This window comes from Corapipo altera, unplaced genomic scaffold (assembly GCF_003945725.1).
Source record: "Corapipo altera isolate COAL_440 unplaced genomic scaffold, ASM394572v1 23b, whole genome shotgun sequence".
In the NCBI taxonomy this organism is placed as follows: domain Eukaryota; kingdom Metazoa; phylum Chordata; class Aves; order Passeriformes; family Pipridae; genus Corapipo; species Corapipo altera.
The window spans coordinates 14,266,772-14,282,105 of NW_020884885.1; the positions used below are offsets into that span (position 1 = coordinate 14,266,772).

At 49.1% G+C, this 15,334-nt stretch overlaps 1 protein-coding gene across 1 annotated transcript; it reads right to left on the bottom strand.

The window, feature by feature from the left end:
* Positions 1-2,801: 2,801 nt before the first annotated feature.
* FJX1 (four-jointed box kinase 1) lies at positions 2,802-6,726 on the bottom strand. Its single transcript, XM_027642523.1, has one exon. The coding sequence runs from the start codon at positions 6,557-6,559 to the stop codon at positions 5,273-5,275; it is 1,287 nt and encodes a 428-aa protein (XP_027498324.1). The 5' UTR covers positions 6,560-6,726; the 3' UTR covers positions 2,802-5,272.
* Positions 6,727-15,334: the final 8,608 nt, after the last annotated feature.

Below are 15,334 nucleotides of genomic sequence, written 5' to 3' on the forward strand. Positions count from 1 at the left end.
TGCCCAGCTTGCATTCTGTTTGTATTCCATCTTAAATCCCCTTACCTGCATATATGTCCTTGGGATAGGAACCGGAGGGGTCTGTGTCTTCAGGATGTCTGCTCAATTTCCCCTGCATCAGCAATTGCTACATTTTGCAGTCAGTTTTCTCTTCTGTTTGCTTTCTTGCAGAAATGGCACAAGTGCGACACACACAAACCCCCACAACCCAAACCCCACAAGAAGTGGTTGAATAGCAGAATGACACAAACCCCAATCTATCTGCAGTGTCAGACCCTCTTTGTTGTGCTATTTTTGTTCATCCTCCAGTAATCCAGCCAGAGCCCTTTTCCTTGAATATAGCACTGGCTTGCTTTCAGATGGGATCAGTCTTCTTCACCTGCACAGCTCCTTTCACACCTGCACATAGCAGCAGTCCCAATTCGTGCAGGCTTGTGTGTGTCCTCTCCCGTGAACTCATCCTGCACTGGAGTGGGCAATGGAAAGCCACAGCACAAGAGGGTGTTAAGACATTACAGGTATAACATCTTGTTCCTGCCCCATACTCAAAGTACCCTCAGATTAAAGAGTCCCTGAGGGTGGGACTAATAATGTTTGTCAAAACACCAGTTGATTCTCAGTAAAATACTGTTTGCAGACACGAGTCATGTTGTTGGGAAATAACTTCTGCTCAGACGAGTGTGCATTGCTTCAGAAGGGAGAGCTACATTAGCACCCAAGATAGCAAGGTAAAAGGTTTTCTAGGTCATGGAGAGTCACAGAAGCTGTGTGGGTGCCCGGCAGGCACTGCTTACTGTGCAGCCCAGCCCGTTCTCCTGGGAGCTTTGCCACATTTAACCCAGGGAGCACAGCTCTGAACGAGTGATTAAATGTCATGCTGTGGTTGCAAAGTAGGAATAACATGCAAAATGGGATTAAGTCAATATAATCTCATATCTCATACTCCTGGACCACCTAGTAATGTCAGTGAGAAAATTCTAAGTCTTATTAACATTAAAAAAATGCATCAAACTTCAAAGGGAAAGCAAACCACAAAAAACCATGCTGGTGATTTCAAGATCATGCTGTACGACCAGTAAGTCAAAGTGTAACTAATATATTTTCACTGTCTTCCACTGGCCTTGAGTAATTTTCTCAATCTTTGAACAGGCTGACACAGCCTCAGCACGGCAGCAAAGTGGGGCACCAGAGGTCAACACAGCTCCATCCCCAGAGCAGCTGCTTTTGTGTGAGAGGTAAGGGGACTCTACACCTGGGATGAGCTTCCCAAGCTGTGAAGGAAATTCTCAAAGGAAAATCCACAATGAAAATAAATCCTGACTGGAAATTACTTCAGATGCAAGCAAACAGAAGCAAAAGGAGATTTGTGCTGCAAATGCCAGCCTTGCTTTTTTTCACCAAGTGGGAACTCCACTGAATTCAGGTACTTCTCTGTCTGGTGCTCCACTGCAAGCACAGTTTTGATACTCCTTAGTTCTCAGAAACTATGAAATCTGTTCTCCCTTCACACTAGTAGGGTTTAGAGGTAATATCCCAGTGACTATGAACTCAAGCTGGGAGTAGCAACAACCACCTACCCTACAAGACTCCTCAGATTCCAGTGAAAGAAAAAATCTGGGGAGGCATTCTGAATTTGATGGAGAAACATGAATAGGAGACTGAATGTAGAGCATTTAAATTATTCTCTCTACATTTTTCTGGGTTTTTTTTTCTATTTTTTTTCCCCGATTCTAGTGTTATCAGTTAAGCACCTAGGTCTTCTCTGAGCTGAAAACCAGACCATCTGTCTCGCATCTGGGACAGACAGCAGGCTGACTCTCCCACCCAGCCTCTCCAGATCTGTGCAACAGTCCACATCTGGCCAAGACACCAGTGCAGCCAACCTTGCTAAGCACATCCTTCACTGAAAGCCTGTGAAAAGCTGTGGGAAGTGCATCCTTTAGTGTTCTGCTGAGTGAGGTCTAAAGCCCTACAGCCCCATTCTGACACAGGTTGCACAGATGATTCCTTGAGCCTCAGACAAAGAGCTGCGGAGTTGCTGGCAACGCACAGCCAGAACCGGCCAATCCTACTATTGACAACCACCTTCTACTCACAACTTCCAGGTCCTGAAGTCTTCCTGTTCTCAAATAAGCAATGGTCTTCCTTGCCTGACCAATTACTGTAACTCAAAGGAAACTACTGGAAGTAGGCAGTTACATGAGTGCCATTGAAGTTATACTATGTCAAGTTTACAGCTTCATCCCTCGGTTCTGCAGGAAGACAGTCAAACCTAAGACAGCAAATACAGATAAAATGGCATGCAAAAAGTGTACCAAACCACTAATTTATAAAGCAGTGTTCGCTTTAAAGAAATCACACAGAATAAAGTAAGTTTGCCTTAATCTAATGATAATTCAAAGCTTTTTCTGGCCCAGAAGATGATTTCAACAAGAAGAATAAGAGAGCAACAAAGTAAAGTATCATTCTCCATCTATGCTAGTTTTCTCTGTCCTTTTTGAATGAACACGTTTCCCAGGGCACTGCTTCTCTAGCACAGCATGTCTAGTTTCACACCAACCTAAAACTACACCATTTTTGAACACATTACTTATATACAACTTGAGGAAGTTACCAGTCACCAAATAAGAAATCATGTTCCTTCTTGAAAGGGGTAATTATCTAGGCTCTGGCTCTAAAGACATTGCAAATGAGATTTACTTCCCATTAGCCATCAAAGCCACAGTTGTGCCATAATTATAAAACTACTTTAACAGAAATGAAACCTTAGATGCTTGTGGCACAGTAGTTTGCTCTTCATGGTGGTTTAAAATGTATGCCAGCAGTTTATTATTTAAATGCATTTTCATGAGGTGAATGCGACAGTACTGCTGTATTTCAGTTACAAAGCAATGCTAAAGAAGAATTAAGAATTACAGTTAAATTGTGTATTATCATGTAAATGGCAAAGGAATGTCACATGGGATTCTGTGCATTGTTCGCAGAGATAAATGCAGTGAACTATAAATACAAGTTCAATAGAGAGCCTTGACAGTTAAGCAGCTGAATGAAAGCTAGTCTTGGAGGCTGCTGGGACATTTTGAAATAAATACGCATACATACAGATGCAATACCTAACGTATCTAATTAATCAACCATTAATTTTGGAGATGTTTTTTGTTGTATATCTCTTGTCTTGTCCTATTAAAAAATCAACCCACAAAAAAACCCCCACCCCTGCTGTAAGGGGCAAAGACAATTGTCTTTGATGTGAAGTTTAATCTAAATAATGAATATTAATAGACTGAAGACCTCCTGCAGGTATGAATGTTCAGCCCTCCTTGAGTTCATGGGAGGGTTAGTGCTCAACACTGAAAACAGTGCCTACTTGAACAGCAGCCACCAAGAACACTGCTGTCTTCATCAAAAGAGGTGCCTGTCCAGATGTAGAAGAGATTATGCTGCTGTTTGATTAGAGCAGGAGATATACTGGCATTTAGGGTCTAAAAAGGATTAGTTTATCCTTTGTCCTTATTCTGGCTGTTATTTTGAGCTGTACAATGGCCTCTTCTGTGAATACTGGTACACGTAAAAAAGCAAACGAGCTACAAATATTTTATTTTGTATGCCCATTGCTACTGCTTCACCCCACCCAGAACAGAACTTTTGTAGGGGAAAAAAACTCCACCAACTATTTCAGCAAGACTGAAAAGGTTTCCTGTTCTTCAGTTCGGCCTCCATGGCAAAAATAGCCAAAATGGGAAGAAAAAACTGAGAACCAGTATAAACACCCACTAAAAACAACCACTATCTCTGGAGATGCTTCTGGTGCAGTAACAGCTGACATCACATGTACTGAGAGGTTGGTATCCAGGCCCAGGACCCAAAAAGGCTGAGGGCAGCTAGCCCACATAAGCTCTATCAGTTTGCTGAAACTGCTACAGTTATCTCAGGGCTAGGCAAGGCAGTTCATTTCAGGTTTTAAAAACCAGACAAATGTCTATTCAGCTGAAGTACTCACATTACTTTACCCACTCAAAGAGCTTTTGCCCTTTCAATGACACAACAGCTAGGAATGAGAGAGAGAGGAGAGTAGTGTTTGAAAGCTTAACTCTACCCCTCCTTGCCTCAGAGGGAACAAGTAAAAGTTCACTCAGTTCAGTGGAGTGAGAAGCTGGAAGGTGGTGGCCTCCACTGCCCATCAAAGGCAGCTGAGGAGACACATGCTTCCCTGTCAAAGCTCAGGCAAACATTCAGTCCAAAGGCAAAACATTAACACACTTTACTGAAATATCAGTTTCTTTAGTAAGTTACAGAAAAACTTATGAACATATATAATGTACATAAAAAGCAGACTTTGTAAAATAAAAAGGTCTTCTTCTATAAAAAAAATATTAAAAAGTCAAAGTAAAGTGCATGTAACAGTTTTTCGTCCACTTTAACTATTGTGTCAAAGTCTTAGCACATAGTATTTTTTAAAAATGGGAGACCTTCTTGTGCCACCCATTAGTCAGTTACTTTACTGGTCAGATGGAAGGATGATGGTGATGATTACAAACAAATGCTTAAGAATCAAAACAGTTTAAGCCACAACAAAAACTAAGAGCTAAGGGAATATCAGCTTCCTATACACTTCTCACCGACAAGATGTAACAATCAGTGGAAAGGTTCACTCTCGTTAATCGGTGGGAAACAAGTTTCATAAATAGGGCAGTTTTGCTAGTTAGGGGCTCCCCTATTGTGCAATCAGTTCTTGGTCTATCAATATCAACATTTATACTTAAATATGCCATTGTAAAAGAAAGAATATATAAAAAAATGTTTCCACCTGCGTCCTTTGGAAGAGGTACTCGACCCCAATCCAGACAAAGACAACAGTTTTCCTATGGGGTTTCTTACGAGGGCAAGTGCACCCAGAAAGTTAATGAAAGCACTAAAGATTCTGAACCCTCTCATGTTTTTCAAACTCCGGGGGCAGAGTCCTGGAATGAAACTCGGCCATAATTATACCGATTGTGCTCCGCATCTTCAGAGATCTTGACAAACGCGAGTTAATCGCTCCTCTCGACAGCCCCGGCAGGCAAGTTGCCCGTGATTCCCGCCGCTCCCGGCGGCCGTTCCCATCCTCCGCAACCCCCCATCCCCGGCAGTCGCAGCGATTACGGGGCACCGAGCACCGGGGTGGCACGCTGGGTCAGCTCCTGCCTTTGGCAGCTACCGGGGCAAGTCCCGCTGCCTCGAAGGAGAGGAAAGCTGGAGCTCTCGCCGCCAGCCTGCGCCCGGCCCGGGGCCATCAGAGCACGGCGGCCTGTGCGCGGCAGTGGGCGATGTGGCGGTGCACGAAGTCGACGCGGGCCTGCAGCAGCTCTGCCTGGCGCTCCGAGAGGAAGCCGAGGCGCGCCCAGAGCGGCTCCCGCGCCCGGTACCGGCGGCGCAGCTCGGCGGCGGCGCTGCGGCGGCGGTGCAGCTCCGCGACGCGGCGGGCCGTGCCCTCGCGGAACACGCACACGGAGCGGAGCAGCGGCTCGTTGTAGGGGTCCCACATGGCGAGGAGGCGGTAGCCGTGCACGAGACCCGCCTCGTTGTCCATGAAGACGAGCCCGCCGTCGGGGGCGCGGAGCAGGTTGCTAGTGGCACGGCGCATCACCCGGGGATCCCACTGCAGGCTGAAGAGGTTGCTGACCAGGCGGTCGAAGTTGGCCGTCAGGTAGTCGAAGAGGATCAGATCGCTCCACTGCACCAACTCCACCAGCTGGGACGGAGGCAGCCCGCCCAGCTCTCCCGCCGACAGCGGCTGCAGCCGCCGACCGGCGCCCGCCTCGGCGCTCCAGGGCGCGGGTGCCACCACGGCGGTGAGATTGTCCACCCAGCGGGTCAGGCTGACCACGGCGCCCTCGGCCCAATGCGAGCCGCGCAGCTCCTCCCGCACCGGCTCCCACTGTCGCCCGCGGGCCTCCACCAGGGCGAGGACCATGGGAGGCAGCCGCTCCTGCATGCCCAGCACCCCGGCCAGGTGGTACGAGAGCGCCTCGCCCTGGATCTGCTCCGGGTTGATGCCGTAGCGGACGCAGGCGCGGCTCCCGTCCGACAGCCGCGCCAGCCGGTTGGAGCTGCGCCCGCAGCCGCCCCGCTCCAGCGAGGACACGCGGGCGGCGCGGGCGGCCGAGAGCCACGCCGCCGCCTCCTCCGCCGCGAAGCCCGGCGGCACCTGCTCTTCCAGCTCACGGCTCCAGAAGATGCCCCGCTCCACCGGGGAGGCGGTATCGGCCGGCGGCAGCGAGCCGGTCACGGCGAACCGCTCTTCGCCGCCCCGCTCCTCCTGGCCCGTCGCCGACTCCGGCACCGCCAGTAGCGTCCGGAAAGTTTTCTGGCCGCCGCCGCCGGACTCGCCCCGCGCCGCCGGGGAGCCTCCCCAGCCCCACCGCCCCGGGGGGGGCTCCGAGGGCGGGAGCGGCTCCGGCTCTGGCTGCGCCGCCGCTTCCCGCCGCAGAAGCACCGTCCAAAGCCCCGGCAGGGCGCCCAGGAGCAGCAGCCCCAGAAGGGGCAGGGGGCCCGGCGCGGCCCGCCTCGCCCGCCTCATCCTCAAGCTGTTTCACGCCGCTGCCGCGGGACACGGCGGCGGTGCAGCCCCGCCACTCGGCCGCTCAGGGCGGCGCTGGCGCATGGCCGCGGGCCGGAGCTGCCACCCGGGGAACAGCGGCGGGAGCGGGGTAGCCCAGCAGCAGCCCCGCGCCGTGTGCGCCCCGCTCCGCCGGCGGCCGGGGACACGGACACCCGCACCACGTGGGGGAGCCGAGAGGGCGCGCCCAGCCCGCCCCGTCTCCCGGCGTGGAGCTCCGCTTAAAGCGGCGATGGCGGGGCGGCGGTCCCACCCGCGGCGGGGCGCCCCCTCCAGGGGGCACAAGGGTGGCGCAGGGGCCACCTCCGGGGGTGGCGCAGGGGCCGCTCCGGCCGCCCGCCCGCGGGCAGGGAGCGCGCTGCGGCGGGGGCGCTCGGCCCGCCGCGTCCTCCTCCCCGCTGCAGGCAGCACAAAGGAGCCTGCACGCCGAGGGAGGACAGCGGGGAGGGGGAAGGGAGAGGCGGTGCGCAGCCAGCGGGGCCGCCCCCCGCCGCCGGTGCTCGAGATTCCGCGGAGCCTCCGGGCGCGGCCGCGCCGCCTCCAGCCCACGGCCGCACCGAGAGGTCGCGCCGCGATCAGCGGCACATCGGCACCCCCTCCGCTCCACCGCTCCTTCGGCCCCCAGCCCGGCGCTGGGGGCCGGGAGCGGGGCTGGGACCCGGCAGGGGGTTGCACAAAGGGATCGCTCACGTACCAGGCTGTGCACACACGTTCGAGTGCACACTCGGACACGCACCTGTCCGCCCGGCAGCTTAACGCCCGGGGCCAAAGCGGGACACCGCGCCGTGGTGCCGGGGCTCCCTGCCGGGCAGGGCCGCCGCTGGCCGCGGCCGAGGCGCGGTGGTGAGAACCCACAGAGCATCACCTCTTCCTGCGCCTCCTCCCGCTTCAGCGGCGGCAGGTGGCACCGCCGCGGGGCCCCTCTGCACGGAGGGCAGCGCCCTTCGCGTCCTTACACACTGGGATATGCGGCGCGATCACGCACCAGGTGTGTCACGGAGCGTGAGGACCAGCTTTTCCTAGCATTTGAACTTTCTCCAGAGAAAATTTCAAGGCTGTGGAGCCGGTGGCAGGACGCTGTCCCACCCCACGGATTATCCTTCCTGAGGAAACAACAGCCAGCCCTTCTTTTCAAGTTTTGTCCCTTCGAGGTCTTCGGAAGAGTAGCTATTTCTTTATTCTCCATTTCCATTTTTCTGCCTTACCAAGGCAAAGAAGCTTAGCTCTGCCCTTCCTGTATTTTTCTGGGGACCTCTCTTGGGAAGAACACATTTGTGAGCCGCGTTAGATTAAACACCTCTCCCTTTTGCTCTCAGTGCCGTGGCTATCCTCCAAAGTAGTTATTGGAGTTGGATCAGTGTAGCAAAACCAACACACGCAGAATCTTAAATACTGCAAAAGAAAAAAAATCCCTTTCTCATCTCCCCAACTCTTTCTGCTCTCTTGAGCTATCACAGCAACTCGTATTTTTTCAGCCACACCACTCTCTTCAGGTTAGATGGAAAATAATTTGTTTTGTTTTAATATAAGAAATAGGGAATTCTTTCTTTTGCAGGATTTTGTTAAAAACATTCAAACTCTCCTAATCCACCTTAACAACTTACATACACACAGGCACACCGTAAAAAAAAAAAAAAAAAAAAGAGAGAGAGAGAAAGACTCAAAAAGCAGAAGCCGAATTCCCTGTCTTTTGCCTCAAATTCCCGGGCAGCGAGCAGCGGGAGCCTCCCCCGCCGCTCCGGGCGACCGTGTCGCACCGGCGCCTCCTGCCGCTCACGGCGCCGCCCTGCAGCCACCGGCAGCACCGGTGATAATGATAACAAGAAATAGTCACCATCCTGGCTTTCCTCAAATGCAATGCCAGCTGTAAAACATTTCTCTTGTTGACCAGGAATTCGAGTCTCATGCTATTCCGACCCTGAAGCCTCATTGCCAGATGATGCTTTACACTTTCACCCTTTGAAAAGTGTGAGGTGAACACCAGGTGTGATTTCTGCACTTCACAGTGGTGAACAGTACCATTACTATAAACAGGAGGCTTTTATCCAACAGTACGCTGATATTTTTACCAAAGAACTGACACAGAATTGCCTCTGTTTGCTGTCACTTTACAGCTTGAAATAGCTTTAAGAAAACTCCTAGCTTGTTGAAAAAAGATTGAAAGCAGAATACTAATTTTATTCGGTATGTAGGTTGAACACGTATTTTGATTTAGGTGAATTATTTATGTTTCTTTCAGGGTGAGTTGTGCTTCTATTGAGCACCCAACTGCCAGTGTCTGTACTGGGAATCCCCCCTGGAGAAGTACCATTGCCATGGATAAGGACACTACGTTTCCTGTTATTGAAGTACATATAAGCTCCAAGTGATGCATGGCATTAATTTCAATTACAGCTTGTCTCTTGTAAGCTAAGCAGTTAATCAACAGGCTATACTGTGGCTACACCCTTAAATCAATAGCTGGGAAAACATCACCTCCCCCAAATACTCCGCCTCCTAACTACACTATTTGGAAGGAGTACAAGCCAGAGTTTAGCTGAGCCATCCCACTGGCTAATAGTCCTGCTTACAAGCTGCAATATTTTTAAAACCAGACAATTAGTAAAGGGTTAAACATCAGCCAAGCTGTTCAATTTACAGCATGTTAAGCATTCCTGAAACTGTGATCACTGATATATTTGGGTCAATCAGATGTCTTGTTACTGCTTTGCAGACACTGCAATGAGCAGCTCAGAGATAAAGGAGAACAGTTTCCAGGCTTCACAGCCCTGTACTGGGGAAGGGAGAGCTGGCTGCTGTCCAGACCCAGAATTCTAACAAGTAAAAAGATAACAAAATAATTTCTGGCTTCCCTATGTTGTTTCTTATACTAAGTTGATTTTAGTTGCCTGGCAAAGCTAGGCTCATAGAATACCTAGCTGCTGGTGTTTCACACTGATTTTAGCCTAGTGAAGCCTTTGTTCTCCTCATTCCCCTCCTGACCCGCCAGTACCCAGTTTCTCAGTGATGTGGGGGAGTTGTCATTACAGGCAGCGATTCCTCCCATTGAAGGCAGAAGAAACAGGAGCTGAACAGAGACTTGAAGATTTCTCCCCTGCAGCGAAAGTAATTTTGCATTCAAGACAACTGTCAAACTCTAATGGGCTTTGATAGGATTAGGATCATGGGGAAACAGATGGGGACTTTACTTTTCTGGACACTCTACCTATGCTGGCAAGAAAGGCTGGCAAACCAGGCACAGCCTAAAATGATTAACAACTCCAAAGCACTGAGAGATCTACCAGTGCTTTCCAGGGCAGGAGGTAGCTTCCTCCCATGGCTGGACCTGCAGCTGGCAGAGCTGGCAGAGCTTGGGAGGACTCCCAGCCATGAGGAGGCACACTGGCTCAGGCAAGTTCTGGCCTGTGGTAGCATTGCATATCTTCATCTGATACTCTCCCACAGCCCAAGGCTTCAGTACAATGCCTCCACCCCCACCTTTCAGAGGCATTGCTATGAAAGTTATTTCCCAGCATAGGTCTTTTCGGACTACCAAAATTAGCCCCCCCCCGCCCCAACCCTTCCCAGGCTCATGAAGTTTATGAACGTTTCTCTCCCTTCACTGAGTACTGACAGACACTTTCCATACAGCATTGGTTTTAGTGTAAACCCAAAGCCACATCTAACACACCTCAATGCCAAGTTACTGAGTCTGGTGACTGCCACATTAAGCTCAGCAGGGCTGTGAGCTCCTTTCCTGGAGACTGCAGGAGGTGAGCCTGAAGGCTATTGCTTCATGGTGATGACTAGCACAACACAAGAAGTTCTTCATTTACTCTGAACTGGGATTCAAGAGCCCAGGGTGAGGTGGGAATAGGGTCCTTTTACTCCAGTCCAGGATATTTTTTCTACATTTCGTTCTCCTAAGACTTTTTATACAGCTTGTTCCTACTTTGAGTACTTCTCTAGCTCTATCTGTACTCTTTCTTCTTTGTCTGTCAGGTTACCAAATACCTCTGTTTCTATCCAGGATTTCTTTAACTTTCCACGAGCAGCTTGTTCCCACCCCTGTGGAACCTTTGGTTCCTGGCAGTGAGCTGGTGCCAGTGAACTCCCACCCTGGTGATAGTAATTTTTAAAGTGACCATCTGAGATTGCTGTCAGGAGAGGAGCATTGAGTACATGGTACAATGTGCCTGCACCCATGGAACTGGGGTCTGCCCTGGCAATGTGAAAGCACTGCTGCAGACAGGCTGTAGCAAAAGTATGCCCCCGTTTCCTCAGTGCTGCACATTTGGGTCCCTCCACATTTCCTCACTTTGTGTTTTGAGTCACTGGATCAGTGAAAATGTTAGTATCAAGAGCCTTCCATCAGGACAGTATCAGTTCTCCACATGCCAGTGATCTACTCTGGATGATTTACAAGGCTCCTTTTCTGCTGATGACAGGTTCCTCCCAATGCAGCCTCCCTGGTACCTCCTTACTTTGGTGGTGAGAGCATCTTATGCTGCCCTTCTGTGCTGTCTGAGCTTGTGGCCTCCTGAAGAAAGGGCAGCTTGTGCTCAGAGCCCCTTGTCCATATGGCCTGTGTGTTTCAATTCTTCCCTTTGCAAGAAAGTTACTGAGGCTAGCTGGCTTGGGGGGGAAGAGTTGTGCCTGCAAAGCTACCTAGTACAGATGCATCAAGACAGTGCTACTGCTAAGACAGCTTTTTTCTCTTGTAGGAGGGTGAGAATTTTGGAATAAACTATACTGGCAACAAGTTAGTGTGCAAAAATGTTATGTGCTTAGTGTGACTAAGTTATTTCCACACTAGGAGTGCTTGGTACAAATTTATCAGCAGCATAGCCCATGTATATGCCTGACTGGCTCTGTCAAGGTGGATTTGTGTTTCTCAACCTAAAACCCATATTCCTTATGACGAGAGATTCCAACAACTGAAGGGCATGATTTATAGCTGGTTGTGACTGGGGGAGGGCTGAAGAAGATAAGGTACTCTGCATTTCATAGCAGGGAGGTGAACATTAGCGATTTTACCCTGCAGGCATGTTGGCAGTTTCTGGAAGTATTTACAAACTTGTCTCAGCCTGGAATAGAGAAATATGGAAGCTTTTCTATTGCTTTGACTCCATAGTTGATTTCACAGAAAAGCTCTCAGACATATGTGACTCTATAAGGAATGGGGGGGGTGTTTTGGTTTTATTTGTTTGTTTGTTTGCTTGGTTTGGTTTCTGGGGTTTTTTTCAATCTGAAGCACCATGCAAAATATGAAACTAGGCAATTCAATTCCTGTACACAGAATGGATCCTATCTGCCCTGTATTCTGTGACTCTCTACTTTTAATATCAAAAGTAGATATTGAGTAAGTACTTGAGTTCTTGTGCCTGGTTCTTGAAAATGTTCATAAGACATGTCGGGTGCCTGATGATGCTGTCTTTTAGGTGATTTGTTCTCATCCCCATTAAATATGAACAGAAAAGATGGAAAGACTTTTGTATTATGCTCAGACTGATGTTCTCAGGTCCTCCGACAAGCAGACTCTGCGGAACTGTCATGAAAGAAATATATTGAAATGATAGGTTAGCAGCATCCATTATACAAATACAACCCAGCCTCTTCAGACAACTCATGATTAGGCTGTGAGGATTTTTCATATGAGCAACATCAGGCATGATGCTTTTCATGGCTTAGGGGGGATATCCTTGGCTGATCTGAACTGGCAAAGCTGCATAGTGGTGAGCTGCTCACTGAAACTTGCAGCACGCACATTAGAACAGTTCTGGGAGGTCTCTGCTCCCTGCTCCCTGAAATACAGTCCATTCTGAAGGGAAACACAGTAGCCATTTGTGTCCATTACAAAATATATATATATATATATATATTTATTTTTTTTTAGATTGGGAAGTAAAGAGGTTCAAGACTTCTTCAAATGAAACTGCTGAGGTGATTTAGGGAGAGAAAAGGTAATTACCACATGAGAGAGAAATAATACATTAGGTACGAGCCTCTGCTTTCAAGTAGGGTCTCCTGAAAGATCACACTCCATGGCCTATAGTATTTATATCATATATATCAATAAGTTTTCTTCTCTCCTTCTTCCACCTGCTAAAATATGTGAGTGAAGAGTATTGTTCAATACAGTTCACAGTAATTCTAGGCACCTGCCCTGATGTAGCAGAACAGGAGAGACAACTCCAAAGTTGATGTCTTTCCAGAAGAGAAAATGTCAAACCACCTTGATAGCAGCCCATAGACCTTCTTTCTTTCTGACCCCTGCTGCAAACCCATGAAATTTTACTAGAAAAATAGGTATGATTTGGAAAGATACTGCCTTTAGGCAGAGAACCTCCATCACCTTCCAGTAAGCTATGCGAGGGGTTAAATACTCTTACTATTAAAAATATCATCCCTGTAATGTGTTCTCCAGGCACTTAGACAGTCCTATGATGGGCCCAGTTAAAAACTGAGATGGACCAGATTTGACTAGAAAAATAAGGCCAGGCTAAAGGCAGAGTTTACTATTGTCACAGGAAGGAAAAAAGAAGGTCATAAAATTTAGCTTCTATTGCAAAAATGCACTCAGGACACATCTTAAACTTTTCAGCAAGTCCTAAAAAGCTGCAGCTTTTGCACTGCCAGTGAAACTGTTCTAATTAGTCTTAAGGTAAAAACCCCAGCTGTGCCAGTGGAAAGCCAGCTGTTCAGTTCTCTCTAAGCAAAGTAGAGAAAAGGACCAGCTTAAATAGCAAACCTAGTTTCCAGGCCCCTAATATCTTCTCTCTGATGTGTTGCCTGGAGAGGCTGCTGGATTGTTTCCAAGGACAGAGGAGCCCCTTTGGCTGCCAAATGTGCTGAAGGGGGAAGACACAGAAGAAATAAATGTATAAATTCCCTGGACATTTGCTTTTCTTCCCCCAGCCTCTTCCCTTCTTGAAGGTGTTCTCTGCCCCTGCATGAAGCTGTCAGGTGAGGCAGCAAGAAATGGGGAGCAGTGTCCCAGTCCCTCTCCTTTGGCCCATCGGTCCTGTCAGAGGAAGTCCTCTCTACACTGTGCCTGCATGGCACAGTTTCTCAGGTCTGTCTTTTACCCACACCAGGTATTCCAGGGAGCCCATAGCTTGTCCACAGGGGTATCCCTGGCCTGACACCCAGGCACTTAGGACTGTACAATGCCATGCAGTGTACACATCAACATGTGCAGCATCCTGTGGGCTACAGGATGTGACCTCCAGCCACATATGGGGAGAGAATTCACCACTGAGGACAAGTATGATTCCGTTTCAGGTGACAATATAGTCTTTTGCATCAGGCCATGCTGAGCCTCTCTCCTCACTTGTGAGGGCTCTTCCTTCTCCACATTCTCTTGGGTTTTGTTTTATCCAATTTTAAGTGACTCAGATGCTGAGATTTCCACTCCAGATGTCTCTGCTGGGAGAATTGACTGTGGCTGCATTACCTACTGTAATAGTTTTTCTGCACATCCCAGCTGTTGGGATCAAGTTACTGACTGACACTCTCAGACTTCAAATGAGAAAAGGGTCTTCCTATTACTGCTCTTCTGTGTGGTGGGGTGATGAAGTCATAACATGTAATTCAAGTGTGATCAAAGGGGACTTCAGGGCTCTGGGACAGTTGATAAAGGAACAAGTTATTATCTCATGAGGTTCATCAAGGCCATGTGCAAAGTGCTGTACCTGGGTCAGGACAACACCCATATCAATATAGGATGAGGGATAAAGGGATTGAGAGCAGCACTGCTGAGAAGGACTTGGGGGTGCTGGTGGATGAGAGGCTGGACGTGAGCCGGCATTTAAGCCCAGATAGCCACTCGTATACTGGGCTGCATCAAAAGCAGTGTGGCCAGCAGGCTGAGGGATGGGATTCTCCCCTCTACTCTGCTCTTGTGAGACCCCACCTGGAGTGCCGTGTCCAGGTCTGGGGTTTTCAGCACAGGAAAGACATGGACCTGTTGGAGTGAGCCCAGAGGCGGGACATGAAGATGATTAGTTTTCCTCCTATGAAGGCAGGCTGAGAGAACTGGGATTGTTCAACCTGGAGAAGAAAAGGCTCTGGGGTGACCTTATTGTGGCCCTTCGATAGCTGAAGGGACCTACAAGAAAGCTGGAGAGGGACTTTTTACAAGGGCATGTAGTGACAGGGCAAGGGGGAATGGCTTTAAACTGAAAGCGGGTAGGTTTAGATTGGATATAAAGAAGAAATTCTTTACTGTGAAAATGGTGAGGCACTGGAACAGGCTGCCCAGAGAAGTGGTGGATGCCTGATCCCTGGAATTGTTCAAGGCCAGGTTGGATGGGGCTTTGAGTAACCTGCTCCAGTGGAAAGTGTCCCTGCCTATGGCAGGGGATTGAAATGAGACGGCCTTTAAGCTCCCTTCCAACCCAAGCCATTCTGTGATTCTATGTTTTTGTGATATCTCAATGTACATAGGGACAGCCAAATTGTCTGAAAGTAAGCCAGCTGACCCTGGATGTGGTCTAGCTGCATTAGCCATGCTTCAGGTCTGAGTTCAGAAGCCCAGGTTCAGGTTTTTAGCACACTTGCATGATTAGCCTAAATTAAGACTCAAATGGACTTATGAGTTTGTGTCTCTGCAGCTTCAGTTGTCCATACACCACTGTCCATTGTGCAGGGAGATGTTCCCTGTCAGGACTCTTACCTCTGACAGGGTGCAAAGCAGGAATCAAAAGACACACACACACACACACACAGAGACATACACACATACACATACAAACA